General features: G+C 42.5%; 1 protein-coding gene across 1 annotated transcript in view; it reads right to left on the bottom strand.

Annotated features, from left to right (window-relative positions):
- The window catches only part of LOC139297027 (low-density lipoprotein receptor-related protein 8-like), a 67,622-nt gene that overhangs the window by 15,776 nt on the left and 36,425 nt on the right, over positions 1-15,421 (bottom strand). The window contains exons 5-9 of the mRNA XM_070919609.1: positions 10,274-10,663; positions 7,829-7,951; positions 6,061-6,183; positions 2,073-2,192; positions 1,148-1,273 (exon numbers count right to left, since the gene is read on the bottom strand). Of these exons, the coding sequence (XP_070775710.1) occupies positions 1,148-1,273; positions 2,073-2,192; positions 6,061-6,183; positions 7,829-7,951; positions 10,274-10,663 (882 nt within the window). The remainder of the gene's footprint in view (positions 1-1,147; positions 1,274-2,072; positions 2,193-6,060; positions 6,184-7,828; positions 7,952-10,273; positions 10,664-15,421) is intronic.

Below are 15,421 nucleotides of genomic sequence, written 5' to 3'. Positions count from 1 at the left end.
TTTCATTGCCTCCAAGACCAAGCGCTGGAACCGCTGCATTCACTGAGATTCTGCTTCTGCTGCTTTTGACACACGGCCAGACGCATACTTCTCTCCTGGCCACGATAAGCTGATAGCAAACACACTGGGCAGTCATGCACAGAGAAACACACAAGTGTAGACAGAGACACAATCCAAACACATATACAGTGTGTACAAATGCAAACACACACACACACACACACACACACACACACACACTGAGAGCAGAGCTTTGATAGCAGCTCAGTTTAATTGAGGGAAATGAAATCACAGCATTTGACAGCCACAGGGACCAAATCATCACATTTCATTTGACTCACTGTTTCCTGCCAATTAAATAATGAGCATTTTTGGGGAAATGAAGTGTAAACATATAAACTGGCCTCTCTCTCTGTAATCGTCTTGCTAATAGCTTTTGGCCATAGTTGGAGGTCAAAGAAAATTAATTGGCCTCTTAGCAGTTCACTTTGTTCTCCACTAGTCTAACAACTGTTGTCAACAAGCCTAACGGGAGACCAGATTAAATTTGTTGTAATTAGCCTCCACCGTGACTCAGCCAGGTACCCCTGAAGAGTTGCTATACCTAATTATAAGTGTTCAGCATCGTTGGACACATCCGTCTGCCACTCATGAAACCGCCTAATGGGACGGGACACTGGAGGACAGATTTGGCCGGGAGAAGCAGGAGTGGTTGCCTTGGTGATGCTTGAATTTCTTTTTTGCGATTTAACAATTATCTCAAGTACACGAAGCAAGTGCGAAGTAATGATAAGAACCTAACAGCAGAAAGATGTTTGTGATTATGAGATGAGAAGGGTTTGACACTGTGGCACAAAAGCTGAGAGTGGAGTGTTGCACTAATGAGGCAACACAATATCTGCGAAAACGTGTTGTTATCAACAGCACAACAGCTTTTTAAACCTTCAGCGTGGGAAGACTTATCTTTACAACGCAAAACTGATGTCAGCAGCAGCTATGTAGGTTATGGCATAAATATAAAACAAACAAAATATTGTATTTACTCTATAACGAGGGAACATGAACTATAAGATTCAAGATTCAGAATCTCTGGCATCCTTTCGGATCAAACACCCTGCATGGTGGATCATTGAGCACCGTGACTCACCTTCTGCCTTGCACGTCTTCGTAACAGGGTCCATCTCATAACCTTCATAGCATTCACATTTAAAATCCCCTTTGTAGTTGATGCAGATCTGGCTGCAGGCATCAGGGTTCTCACACTCATCAATGTCTGCAGGGAGGAGAGGGAAGAGAGGTTATCAATCAACTGCAAGACAGAGAGAGAGACAGACACAGTCGGACAGAGACGGATGGCGACTTATTCACCCTCATTAGCTGCACTAAGAGCGGCAACTACAGTCTTAATGTGTAAATATCGCAATGGTTTTCTGAGAATAACAGCTGTAATGGATGAACAAATATGCACATTTATAACTGCGAGTGCTGGAGAACACACACACACACACACACACACACACACACACACACACACACACACACACAGACATGTTGTCATTGGCAGTTAATGGGAAGAAAGAAGTGGACTGGGAGACAGGGCGTGTCCCTGTCCACTTCTCTGCTCTGCTTCCTTCCAGCAGATCTCAGGCTGTTTCCTAGAGTGTGATGAGGAAACATTAGTGCTAAGAGGATGGGGAGGGGTGTGAAGGACATAGTATGTGTGTGTGTGTGTGTGTGTGTGTGTGTGTGTGTGTGTGTGTGTGTGTGTGTGTGTGTGTGTGTGTGTGGAGAGAGACAGAGAAAGAGAGAGTAGTATGGCTGTGCTAGTTTCCCTGTGGGAGTGACAGGCTGGGCACACTAAACAAAGACAGACAGCTAAAGAGATGAGAGCTGCCCAAAGCAATACACCACACATACACACATACTCACAGTCACACATGCACACGCACACGCACACAAACACAGACTCATAGTAGCTCGGTCAGCAGCCGGCCTGCCACTTGATCTTTTTGTCTGTCTGTCTGTTTATCTTTCTGTTTATCTTATCTTTATCCTTCTGTGTCTTTATTTACCGCCACAAGTCTTTTTGTCCAGGAGCTGGTAGCCAGTGGGGCACTGGCACTCAAAGCCGATTGGTCGGTCCATGCAGACATGGGAGCAGCCGCCGTTGTTGATCATACACTCATTCAGCCCTGGGAGACAAAGAAAAGAAGCCAGTGGTCACATGCAGCCAAGCGTAGAAGAGGTAGGGACATTATGGTCGTCCAGTAGGTCATTTAAAAGGTCAAATCAGATGTAGAAAAAGGCCTCAGTCTCATTTACTGTAAAATACTTTTAAAGAAGGGGTGAGAGCGGTGGAATGGCTTGTGATATATAATAAAGGTGTATGAATATGTGTGGCACATAGGTGGGGAAAATGGATATCATCTTCATAATCTCCATTTCATCCCAGGCTCTTGTACTCAGCTCTTTTCCATCCCTATTGAATCCCTATCAGATGTTCTCAAAAGTGCAAAAAAGGAATCAAAGAGACACAACATCACACACGGTAAGCTCTTAAACCGAGAATCAGGTCCATCTGCGAGGATATGAAATATGTGTGTAGAGGGGATTAATGCTGTGAACTGGGATTCTGAGATATCCCATAAGGATCTATCACAGGAGTGAGAGAGGACATCTAAATTAAAACAGGCACACTGCTTAAACTGAGGCAGAGTGATGTAAAGGCATCCAGAGAATGAAAGAACAAAAAAAAAAACCAAGATGTAAAAACGCAACCACTCTCATTTAAAACTAGGTCAAAGCAGCTGGCACAAGGTTGGCACACAACAAAGACGGCAGAGGCAGTTAGATTTGATTGCGCAGCACACAATGACTTTATGAATTACTTGATAGCAAGAAGGGCTCAAAAGTCACCGGAAGAAATTTTAGGGTAATTTTGAATCTCCTCCACAAATGTGTTCAGTAAAGCTGGGAATAAAGTATCACCTAGCAACTGCATTCGCAAGCTGCTACATATAGTAGCATTTTTGCATTATTTCACTGTTGCAATAACTTTGCATTTATTAGGAGAGCACATGAATCACATGTAAAGCTCTTAAGCACTTTCTTTCCACGTTTGGTTTGAAAAAAAACAAACCCTATTGTTTGAATGAATCATAGAAGGTAAGCCAACTGAGTGAAAGCTAAGATCACCAGAAAAAAAATTGTGCTCCAACACTTCATTCAACAGCTTTGCTTTTTACACAAACAATTGAGCATGGCAGCACAAAGGCAACTGGCAAGGGGTGATAAAGAGAAAAATGGATAAACTGCAAGAGGAGCCGCACTCCTCAATACGAGTGCTTAATTCTGTCAACGGCATCCTACCCAATCTAGTGGAACACATTTGCCAATAGCCAGTGAGCTTTGTATCATCAGTCAGTGAAGGCAGGGCTACTGTATGTGTGTGAGTTAGTAAACAGTTGGCCTAAAGCAAAGCACAGCATCTGCAAAATGAAGCTTCACTTAGTTGAATATGCAGCAAACGGAAAAATAATACATTAACTTTTACATATCATCACTTCAGTTTTCACATTTTCACACCACATACATCCGTAATGCTTATGTTTGTGGATGTTTGCCTGAGCCGGTGTAATAGTGTGTGTGTAAACAGAGCATTCAATTCTTAAACAGACTTGACGAGAGTTAGGCTGGTTGCCTGGCAACCTCATGCCAACGCCAGGACTCCAGGAAGTTACTGCGCCTGACCAAGAAATATTCCAGCAACACCGCAACATGTCGTTTATAAACTTTGATTGTTGTATAGAGTAAACAAACAAGATATAACATGTTAATTAGAGGTGCTGGTCGGTGGATTTTGTTACCCTAAGACTGAATTAGGTTAGCTGTTTTCCCCATGTTTCCAGTCTTTGTACTACGCTAAGCTAACCAGCTACAGCTAGCTGTAGCTTCATATTGAAGTTACAGTCACGAGAGTCGTATAAATCATCTCATCTAACTCTTCACAAGAAAGCATATAAGTGTATTTCCCCAAATTCCTTTAAGTTCCTTTAAACAAAGTGTAAAGTGAATGTATTGATATATATGATACATTGTGGAGCTAAAGCTTTATGACGCTTTATGACGTCTGACGAGGCAAGTGTCCATGTAGCTTGCAATGCTAAAGTGTGCTGTTTATGTTGTTACACACTACACAGGCACTAAGAACATCTATGCAAGATAGACCCTGTGAATGCTTTGTTTCTCTATAGTGGCAGAGCAATGATGCTGATGCCACTTCTTGTGCCTGGCAATAAAACGCTGAAAGTCAGTCCTGGAAGGCGTGGTCCTCGTTTACTATCCAGCACAACACGGAGTTAGACCCACAACCAGCAATACACTGACTGCAGGGATCAAAGATGACCCGTTCAGCTCATCCGAGGGGCTTTGAGGAAACAAAATTAAAGTTAAACAAAATTAAAGGAAGATAAAGTTGACTCTCCAAAGACTGACTGAAGGTTACTTTTGTGGGAAAATTTCATCTTTGCTTTGTGTAAGTGCCAGCAGACTTTGAGCGCTGCAACCGCCAGCATTAAATTCCCATCTCTAATTCAGCTGGATGGGTGACAGCAATCTGTCACTCACAGTAGCTCCCACTAACTGCCTTCATGTCAGCTCAGAATTAACTGCAGACAGAAGAAAGTCCAAGATGTAGCTGCATTTGAGGACTCGCTCATTCCTGTTTCTTTGAGAGGGGCTGGGTGAGTAACAAAGATGCCCCCAGGAGAGGCCCTGTGTGACAACATGAACAGCTTTATCCAGACCGCCTCCAAGGACAGCCATGATTTAGAGGTCATTTCTCCTTTCCCACGGGCAAACAAACATGACGTCTCTCCTTCTCTACCCCACCTCCATTTCTCTCTCTCTCTCCCTCACCATGGTAACCCATTATGTACTACCTATTTTCAGCCTCTCAGTGAAAGCTGGAAGTGGTGGTGTAGTAAGTACTGTGGTAATATGCCATTATTTCTAATGAGATCGGAAACACGGAAAAACATTTGCTTGCGCACTGAGAGAGATGCATAGTCTTTATTTTCCCCTGATGTAAGGCTGATGCAGCAAATGCAATCACTCAGAACATCTACTGTACATATGAGTGTGTTTCAGAGCAGCAGGGAGTATTATTGTCTGCGTGTGTTGATATTTTGTGTGTGTTTCGGTTAGGGAACATCTTGCGAGTAAATGGTTGAGCGAGCAGAGCGATGAGCTGAGGTGTGTGTGGACACGCTTTTAATGAGCTGAGAACAAGACCTGAGTTGAAGGAGAGAGGGAGGGAGATATGAGGGGAGAGAGAAGGAGGAAGAGATGGAGGTAGAGGAAGGAGAAAGGGAGAATTACTCTCTGGAATACCTGTTTTGGTCTAGTAATTTCCGTCCCTGGCAGAGGTCAGTCTACTCTGTCAGCTGTCACTTTTCCCTTCCCAACTTTATGCTCCTCTGAGGAAATGTAATTTTATGAGAGTTTGTGTCTGCTTCTCACTCTCTAATGTCAGAAACTTACTTACGCAGCTCTTCAACACTGAGGGAAAGTAATAAACACGCAATGTTTTGTTTCTTTAACTAAGACATCACTTTCATTTACTCATGGTCAGTAAAACAGGAAGAGAGATTACCGCAGAGCAGAAGAAGCCTTTTTCTATTGTTCTGATGGTAATTAGTACATGCAGGCTCTTGTTCTGATCAACGGAGGCGGCAGCTAATTTGAGTGCGCCTCCGAAGCCTTTGAAATGCAAGGTAATAGGAGGGAGGTAGTCGCATTTTGTTATGGCAAACAAGATTACACTGCTACATTAACTGCTTGAATCCATTTACAATGGATATGTACATGGTCTCTCATTGCACGGGGCTAAGACAAAAGCTCCGCTGACACATACACTTCCCTCAGTTCATACTACTGGGAAATGAAGAAAAAGCTTTAACCCATAAACTGACCAGACGAAAAGCAATAAATACACTTGATTTGCTTCAAGGGTAAAATAGCTTACAATCAAGAAACTGTGTACAGAAAAAGTCCTCTTACCGCACTCTTTCTTAGGCTCATCTGATCGGTCCTTGCAGTCCTTGACAGAGTCACACACCTTGGAGCTATCAATACACTCTCCATTCTTACACAGAAACTTCAGGGGTCCCTCACATTTGGTGGCTGCAACAGAAAAGCAGAGGATAGATCAGCATCTACACTAACCTGCATGAACCTTTATTTGCATAAGCTATTGCAAACTGACTCAGAACCTCATGCATCAAAAAGTGTGAGAAGTCAAATTGAATATCTCCAGGGGTTCACCAAATTATTGAAGGCTCACATGAAACAAGTGACAGCAAAAATACTTCCCACTCTGATATTCATATCATCCCACATAAAAAGCCTAGTGTAATAAAAACTGAACTGTAATTTGGTCCAGTTTCACAGTGCTAGGGCTTAATTTCCTGCAAAATAATTTTTGCAGTACGCTGGTAAATTATGCATCATAGTCAGACGATGGAGAAATAATGAAATCAGCTTACAAAAAGCACTGGGCGGGATCCACACAACATAACATCAATGGTCATTATAGCAATTAATTTCACAATAATTTATGTCCAGAAAAATCCCCCATAAGTGTATTTAAAGGAAGTTATAATCCTTATGGTTTTCACAAAATCAAACCCTGTTTTTGATACTATTATGGTCAACATTGTTCTGCACTAGCCATTCAATGTATTTATATTCTGTGATAACCTCTCTATATAGTAGTCTTCATTGTTAGTGGCGGGGTCCGCCATTCCCACAATGGATTCAAATTGCCTACCTACGCACAAGGAATCCACAGAAAGCAATCAAGTAATCCAGGATTATTTAATCTCATTGATATCAGACTGTTTACTGTTCTTCACACAGTATCAGAGCTGCATCAAATTACTACTGATGCTAATGGAACACTTCCTACTGCTGCTGCTTCACATTAAAAGTGTTCCACTGGCGAAACATGGGGTGACTTTTATTGAAGCAGCAAGGAAACGCAGGAAGTAATGGAACAAGTAGGAGCAGCCACAGTGAGCTGTTAGATGACGAGTTGCAGTTGACAGGCTTCACAAAACCAACAACTTAGCAAGGTAGTAACTCCTTTAACGGTGCCATGCCGGGGTGTGGAAAAAACCTTCACCATGCGCAGAATGAAATCAGATTGTGGTAAAATTATATTTTTGACTCAGTTCTTAATTAAAACAACATGAGTCAGTTCAGCCGCGCTGTAAACAGACTCAAGGAGTGTTTGCTGTAGTATTCGCAAAATGAACAAGGACTGAAATCTTAAGGATCGCAACTACAGTATAAGGTGTTACATATGCTATTCATTTTTCGTTACATTTTGCACAATCTCATATTAGACATGAACTCAAACTACAAGCTGAAAATCTGTTAAAAGTAGTGGGAGCAAACATAGAGCAGATAAGCAAATAAAAAGGGGTTGTAGCGTCTACTGTAATATAAGCTGTTATAGCTGTAATATGTTACTTTTATATTAAATTCCCTATATTTCTCCAACAGCTGGGAGGCTCAACCATATATTACAGGTCCTGTAGCCACAAAGTCATCACTGGTCTCTACAAACCCCCTCTTGTTATAATGTATTTCACAAAGACAGTCATGTACGAAAGGCGGAGACACACTCAATCAAATATAAATACTATCAAATAGAAAGACAGATTCAAACAGACATTTGCACAGAAGAAGAAGACAGGTGAACAGGCAGAGAGGAGGACACATTCTGGCAGCCAGACACGGAGACAGCGATGACAGGTGTACCCACCGTTGACACAGCCAGATTCATCGCTGTGGTCTGGACAGTCGTGGACCTTGTTACACTGCTTGGTGCCGTGGATGCAGGAACCATCACCGCACTGGAACTCATCGGGACGACACGTCAACAGGGCTGCAAGAGGTACACACACACACACACACACACATAAACACACATGTGAAATTGGACTTGTAAATCCCCTTTAATCCCTTCAAGAGGAACACGACATCCTGGGGTGTAAACCAACCCAAGACTTTTGCATTTCACCCCGTCAGTTTTTCATGAGTCTCTCTACTATGACCTGTCTAAAGGCAAGACGTGTACAAAAACGTATTTTTAAAAAGCCTTTGTAGAAGCATGCATGAAAACAAAAATGTTGTGCAATAACATATACAGTACTGCACTTCTATCCGTTCACAGCCTGTGTTAGGTGCTGCCTGGGACAGGGACAGTCAACCTGAGGGCGTGTGATGAATGATTTTCAATATACTAACGGAGGCTGCATGAAGCCACACCAAATTTCATTAATATCCCAAGCACAGACAAGGTTTTCATCAACGGCCCAGTATGCTCATATAACTCCTCTCTAAACCACACTAAAAAGCAATATATATGACTGAGGGGGAAATGACTTGGTGTTATCACAAGACGAGCAGAACAGAGGGAATGTAATGGAGACAGGGCCGCTGTGGCCTGGACACACATGTGCACACACGTATGCACAACCACATAAAGACATACAGACACATAACTCTAAAAGCACACTCTTTATACAGTCTTTCTCTGTATCTGGGAGATCAGATCTAGAGATCTGATTAACACAACAGTACAGTATTGCAGCCACTGAGGCTTATATGAGTTGAGTTTACAACAGTCAGCAACCTTTCCAACAATAGCATGTGTCCAGGTAAAGCATGTATGGGTTGCACAGTAACCTCTGGACAAACACGAGGTTGTGCCTCTAACCGTCTCCAGGCCCCTCTCTTAACGCAGGGATCCAGTTGGCTAACAAAACATCAATCTCTTGTAAGTGCTGCTTATATGACACCACAGAGTGCGAGAGGTGGGTTTGATGTGTGCACCGCACATCTTGATAATGAATAGTGGGACTATCTGGGCTTCACACTCTGGTTTAGTGAGACAAGCGCTTCAGGGCTCCCCCGTCAATGACCAGCTAATAGGCAAACCTGTTTTATCACAAGGCCCCATCTTCACACAGTGTTTATCAACAGAGACACATTCTTTACCAGACACATTTAGAAAAGGAAAAAAGAAACAACTCCCAGGGGAGTGGAAATGTGCTAAATGACAAAGTAACACCCCAGAAGAGGAAGGAAATATTGTTTGAGATTTTTTCCACCCTCCAGTCTCAAAGCAAGCAGATAGATACATACTGTCCACACAGAGATAATGTAAAATAAGACTGACCTTCAGTGCAATTACTTCTGAATGTGTTGGAATTTGATTGGTCTAAAGCTTACTTTAATAAGACAAGTATAATAAATGTAAAAACACTAGATGCTACTGGTTAAAATATTCATAGTGGTAATGCAGTCAATGCAGAACCAAAGACAGAAAAACAACTCAAACACCCAAAACCTAAACATAATATGACTTGTTGGATTCAAACAAGATGAAGACCCACAGAAATGTTATGTACGTAACACTGGTTCAACAAGCAGCCTCGAGCTGGAGTGATGTGCTGTTCTACGTACTAATTGTAAACAAAATGTACCATATACTAACTGTCATAATATACTTTCTCTTTGAAGTTAGATTTCAACGTTATATAGCATTTTGTACTAACAGGAAATTATACAATATGTGTGCCAATGGATTTCAATCAAACTGCGACTTTGGAAGCCACTGCCAATTAAACGTCACGAAGAGAAAGCTAAACGGTTTTTCTAAAGATTTTATACATATTTTGTTTTTCATCCTTCTTAAGCGGTTTTACCACCATCTGCAAATAGATTTTTTGTTTTGCAGCTATAAACTGCTCGACCATTTCCTTTGTGCATTGCATTATGGGACTATAGCGTACACCAACAGCGCACTCAAAAACAACACTTTTAGTATGCATGCTGACCTTTTGGGGTATATATTTCCATTGAGACTACATACTCACAACTTGCTTAGAATTAGTATATAGGACGGAACTGGGACACAGCTGTCCTCTTCACTCAGAGAACCATGGTTATGTACGGTATGTGTGTGTACTGTGTATAGTATGTACCATTCTTTATTGTACTGACACAATCCTTCAACCCAGTTACATATTCCATATGTACAGAAGCCCTTTCAGACAGAGCATCATTGTCCTTCATCAATGTAAGCTGAGAGGACAGCCTTTCGAATAGAAATAGGGAGATAGCCTTGAGAACGTATAAGCTCTTGCAAGGTAAAGGAGAGAAAAACAGGTGCACAAGAGAGGACACAGAAAGAGAAACTCACGGCAGTCAGACTCATCGGACTTGTCCTTGCAGTCTGGATCTCCATCACACTTCCACGTAAGCCGCACGCACTCCCCGTTGGCACAGCGGAACTCCCCGGCGGTGCAGTTGGCCCGGCGGTTAGGCAGGTACGGAACCCCGTCGCCCCCGCAGCGCTCCGGCCCCTCATCCGAACTGTCCGAGCAGTCGGGGTCTCCGTCGCAGCTCCACATGAGCGGCACACACTCCGAGGTGTTACAGCGGAGGTGGTTAGGCCCGCAGGTCAGAGGGGAGGTGCACTTGAGCTCATCGCTGCCGTCTCCACAGTCGTCGTCGCCGTCGCACACGTACACGGTGGCCAAGCACTTGCGGTTGGAACACATGAACTCACCGCTGGGACAGGCTTTGGCATCTGAAGGACCAGAGGAGAGGAACAAAGCTCAAAGCAAAAGAGGACCGCATCATCTGTCTTACTGTACCAACACTGAAGCAGGGAAGGTGGAGCATTTATTTTGAACGTCAACATGCAGCAGTGTTTCTGTTTTTGCTCACAGCGCATGAAATAAAAGATGAAGCTTCAACACTGACTACAGCTGTAGGTAGACGAGAGAAAGTAAGAGCAGAGGTGAGAACACTCATTGTATATAGGGTCATATAGGGACACGGTGACAGAAATAGTCACCTGAGTTTCTCAGATAGGCTGAAAGTCAAATATTGGTATCATAACTGGGGAAGAGACAGAGAGAGTGCTGGACAGGAGGAGAGGGGATGATGGTGGTTATCACAAGAAGGTGGTGAGAGACTTCCTCTCCTGTGGAGTGAAAGATAACACAGCTCTCTGCCATCAGCCGGTCCTCGGCCTGTGACGGATCTCTTTGTGGTACATCCTCCTCTCTCTAAAGATCTCTCTCTTTCTAGCGTGTTTTTCCTTGGCTCATCTTTCTCTTGTCTATGACCAACAAGTAGACTGCTTATCCATATACTATAGGTTACATTTGACAGTGTATAATATTCTGCCTTACAAATGCAGAGAGCAGTAACTACAGGGACAGTGAAATTGAGAAAAATGGTTTGTTTGAAGAAAAATACCTAAAAAACAAAAGTCCCTCCAGCTTTTCTTATAACTAAATAAGTAATATATAGCTGTGGCTATCTCACCAGCTAGAGTGCCGTCACTGCAGATTGGTTTGTAGTTGCTGCAAATTACACATTTCAATGGCATAATATTGTTTGATCTTATTTCGGTTTGTTCTGTACGTCTCCTCTTCACAAAGCCAACCTCAAGGCTTCTGTAAATAATTTTCTCTCTCTCTCTCCCTACCTTTTCCAGCTTTCTCTGTCTATACTAATGTCTTGCCAAAAGCACTCAGGCTGTGAAGAGTCAGGTTTCCCACTGCGAGCCCATAGCAGCGCAGAGGCCAGCACAGGGAGAAGCAGAATTTGATATTTACACAAACCGCAGGGAGTTCAGCTTCAACACTGCTGCCTTTGGCTGTTAAGGCTGGTTACAGGAAGGGATTGCTGTTTTGAAACATTTTACGCAGAATCAGCACTTTGTAAAGTGGTAGCATATTGTCAGTGACTGGCAGGAGAAAGCGCACATCTCCCAAAGGTCAAGTCGTTGGTCTTAGAGTCCAGCTTTTATGTAAATACACAGTCATTTATTATTATTAATAATAATAATTATAATTTAATAAAGAATAAATACCTTTGAAATAGAAATTAAAGGCATCAACATTTATTTATCTGATAAAAATAATAACAAGTTGAGTAGTTGTCCTCGGTTGGCAGCTTTAACACGAAAAGAAACCTGAATCAAAAACAGCTTCAGAAAGAATAGAACTGAAAGTGGAAAATCATGAACATCCCCACGTGCTGAGTTTAACTGGGTGAACAGACATCGGATGCAAGGTAGTGTCCTAATTACTATCCTATGTAATTATACCATATGTTAAAGTCACTGTCTGTTTTCTTCATTACAAACATCAGTGTTTAATTACTTCACTGGTACCGACACGACTGCCACAGATGTATGACGAGAGCAACTGAAACGAAAAAACAAGTGCAGTGGATTCAGTTCAGTGGAAGGGTTTATATTCATTAATATTAAACAAGCTCCATCTGATTCGGTTTTATAACTACTGTCCCTGTTATGCCTCCACCCGAACTCCATACTAATTTGACACTAAATAATTAAGGAGATTCAATAGACATGTACATTATTACACAGGGGGCAGACCATTAGCAATGTACATGAGTGGCCTGGTTACACTGGAGAGAGACTTTGTTTTCCAGAGGGGGCGCTGAGTAAATGACTTTCAGTGCAACTTTGAGACCACAGACTGCCTGCGTAAAATGTTGTACAACATGGGTTTGTGGGTTTTAAATGATAAATAAACCGCAGAGGGACCCAACATTTATCCATCTATTTACATAATTGGGTATGGCTGCTTGAACAAAAGCAGGAAAATAACATACTACTCAGCAGCATGGCTGTCGACTCTTCCTCTTGTTTTTAAGCACTTTTAAACACATTACTAAATGTGTGTCTGGTAGTTTTTTTGAATTGGAATAATTAATTAATCATTTAATTCCATTGTCTTTAAATCGAAGGCCATCGACATAATTTGAATAGGCTCTAACTAAAATCATCTTGCATATATTGAGACCCTTTTAACTTTGCGAATTAGGCGAATAAAGAAAATGAAAATATCACGAAACTGGCAAAAGAAACATTATTTTGACTTTTACTTGCTTTTAGCTTTAATGTCGCACACAAGCAAAACTAATAATTCACCAATCATGGGGCACAGCAGTTTTAGTTGCTAAAACAAGTAACTTATGCTAAATTTGTGAAATTGTTGATAGACTAGCAACTTTTCTGGTCTTTAATTTTATTTGTCAATTTACTTTTGCTGTTTGTTACCAAAAGAGGTCCCTTAACTTTAAGATTTTCTCCCGCCGGGGGGGGGCACCTTCATTCTCTTTGTTATCAAGGCAAACACAACTTCTGTTTGCTACCATGAATGCATTATACATAATAATCAGTTCACTGAGAGCTTTACACTGGTGGCACACTGTCATATCTTGCCCCTTCTCTTTTAATTCCTCGGGTGGGAGAACCTTTTCTAGATGTGGTAGTCAGAAGCTGGCAGCGTAACCCACTTTACTTTTTCTGGCGCTTTGGTGATGGGAGATTGTTGCCAGCGGCAACCAGTAGCTCAGATGTAGAGGCAAGAGATGACTGGTCGTTCCACACGCATTAACATTACAGCTGATGAGTGTGTGGTGCGTGAACAGTCAGGATGCATGAAGGAAAGAATTCATTTTTAGCGTAGGAGGAGGGAAAGAGGGAGGAAGAGGAGAAGTGTGATGAAAAGAAAGATATCCAGGTTGTGTGTCAGCATGCAAAAACAGAGTTGTTTATTTTTGTTATCTGTACACGCACAAATACCTCTGGGCACATCAGTCACTGTGTGTGCAGCTTAACGTCCTCTCAGCTTTCTCACAGATATTCATAGATTTAAACTGAAGGGAAGCTCAGACCTGTATCGCTCTGCTCAGAGAGCTGAGGTCCACTGCAGCAAGGTCACTGGAAGACACACACACACACACACACACCATCCACTAAAGAAAGGTAGAAACACACACACTCACACTGCCTGCCAGTTCAGATGGGTCACAGTGGCTCACCAGGGAAACAGCTCAGTGGCTGACCTTTCCTGTGATGCCACACACATTTAGAGAAAACACGGAGAAACAACTCTCTCATCTACAGTAACAGCCAAGAGAAGATATCAGAGGACAAGATGGGAGTCAAAGTGATGGGGGTCTTTTAACCTGCCCTCTGATGTCATTACTGACTGCGAAGGTAAGCTAACTGAGAGCCAAAGGGGGAGGGGAAAAGACACATGGACTGAGTGCCGAGACCAGACAAAACACTCACCGTTTAGCTAAATTAGCCCAATGAAATAGGGAATACATTTTGTCAGTGGAGGTAAAATGTGTGAACGCTTCATCATTTCACTACAGCAGCAGGGAGTGCAGGAAGTAACTGTATGCCTCATACTATCCAAGCAGCGTTAAATATGAGTAAAGAAAACAAGCCAAAATACAACCACACCGAAATATTATGTGCACACATCAGGCAGTCAGCTCAACCTGACACTGAGTGCAAATGCAAACACACATGAAATCCAGACCAGCTCCGGTGCCTCGCAGTGGATCCCAGCAGACAGGCGTGCTCAGGAGAAATGCCCGCTGAGTACGTGCACATTAATCTCCACATCGCTGAGGGTTGAGGACAGTTCAACTTTCTTGCGGAGCCTCTCTAGAACTGCTGCTTAATGTAATGTTGATCAGGGGAAGCTTCCTCTGGTGAGGGCTAGATTCTACTTAATACATAATTCAACATGTGGATGACTCAATTAGCAGGATGCCTCCACAAGATTTATTTTTTCAAGTCTGTGGCGGGCTATGCTCTCTGTAAATTCTTACTAATAGCAGAGCGCGCTGGCGCTAACTGGGTACATTCAAGCTCAGTGCGTTTTGGGAGCGCAACCGCTCCACTCACATTTGGGTAAACACAAGTGAAAGAGTAAAGTGAGTTTGAATGTTTTGCACACTGTAAGCAGGATTAAGCTTGAGCATGTTCACGAAAGCATGAGTGTGAAAGACAACAAAAAGCAGGCTCATGTTGAGCGTGCTCTCACAACTCAGTGGTTCGGTGCAGCTCCAACCAAATCTTTTTTGGTTTGTTTAAGCTGGTGTGAGCATTGTCATTCAAGTCTGATGTGAAACAAAGAAGTCTGTGGCGCAAACGCAAAGATGACCTGAACTGTTTCCCAAATTATGTTGCGGTACAAAAATCCTAATCTCTGTCCTCAGTTTTTCCCTGGTCAGCACTATTTATGACCAGTTGCAGAGACAACTAATAGTTTTAATAACCAACTACTGAACCTTTTTGACCACCAGAGAGGATAAATTAACCCACAAGGTGCAGTGAAGAGGAGCATGAATGGATGTGACTGGAACTGTGACTGGAATAAACTTGTCTTTTTGCCTGGTGGGTCCACAGAGTGCTGCAGGATGCCAGGTCACCAAAACGGTTCAATTGATGATTTATGTGTCAGTCTGAACACTTAAAGCTCTGCCCATTTTTAAACCTGTG

The sequence above is a fragment of the Enoplosus armatus genome, chromosome 14 (genome assembly GCF_043641665.1).
Source record: "Enoplosus armatus isolate fEnoArm2 chromosome 14, fEnoArm2.hap1, whole genome shotgun sequence".
Lineage (NCBI taxonomy): Eukaryota > Metazoa > Chordata > Actinopteri > Centrarchiformes > Enoplosidae > Enoplosus > Enoplosus armatus.
The sequence above is the reverse complement of the archived record's forward strand: the minus strand, read 5'-3'. Positions and strand labels throughout refer to the sequence as shown.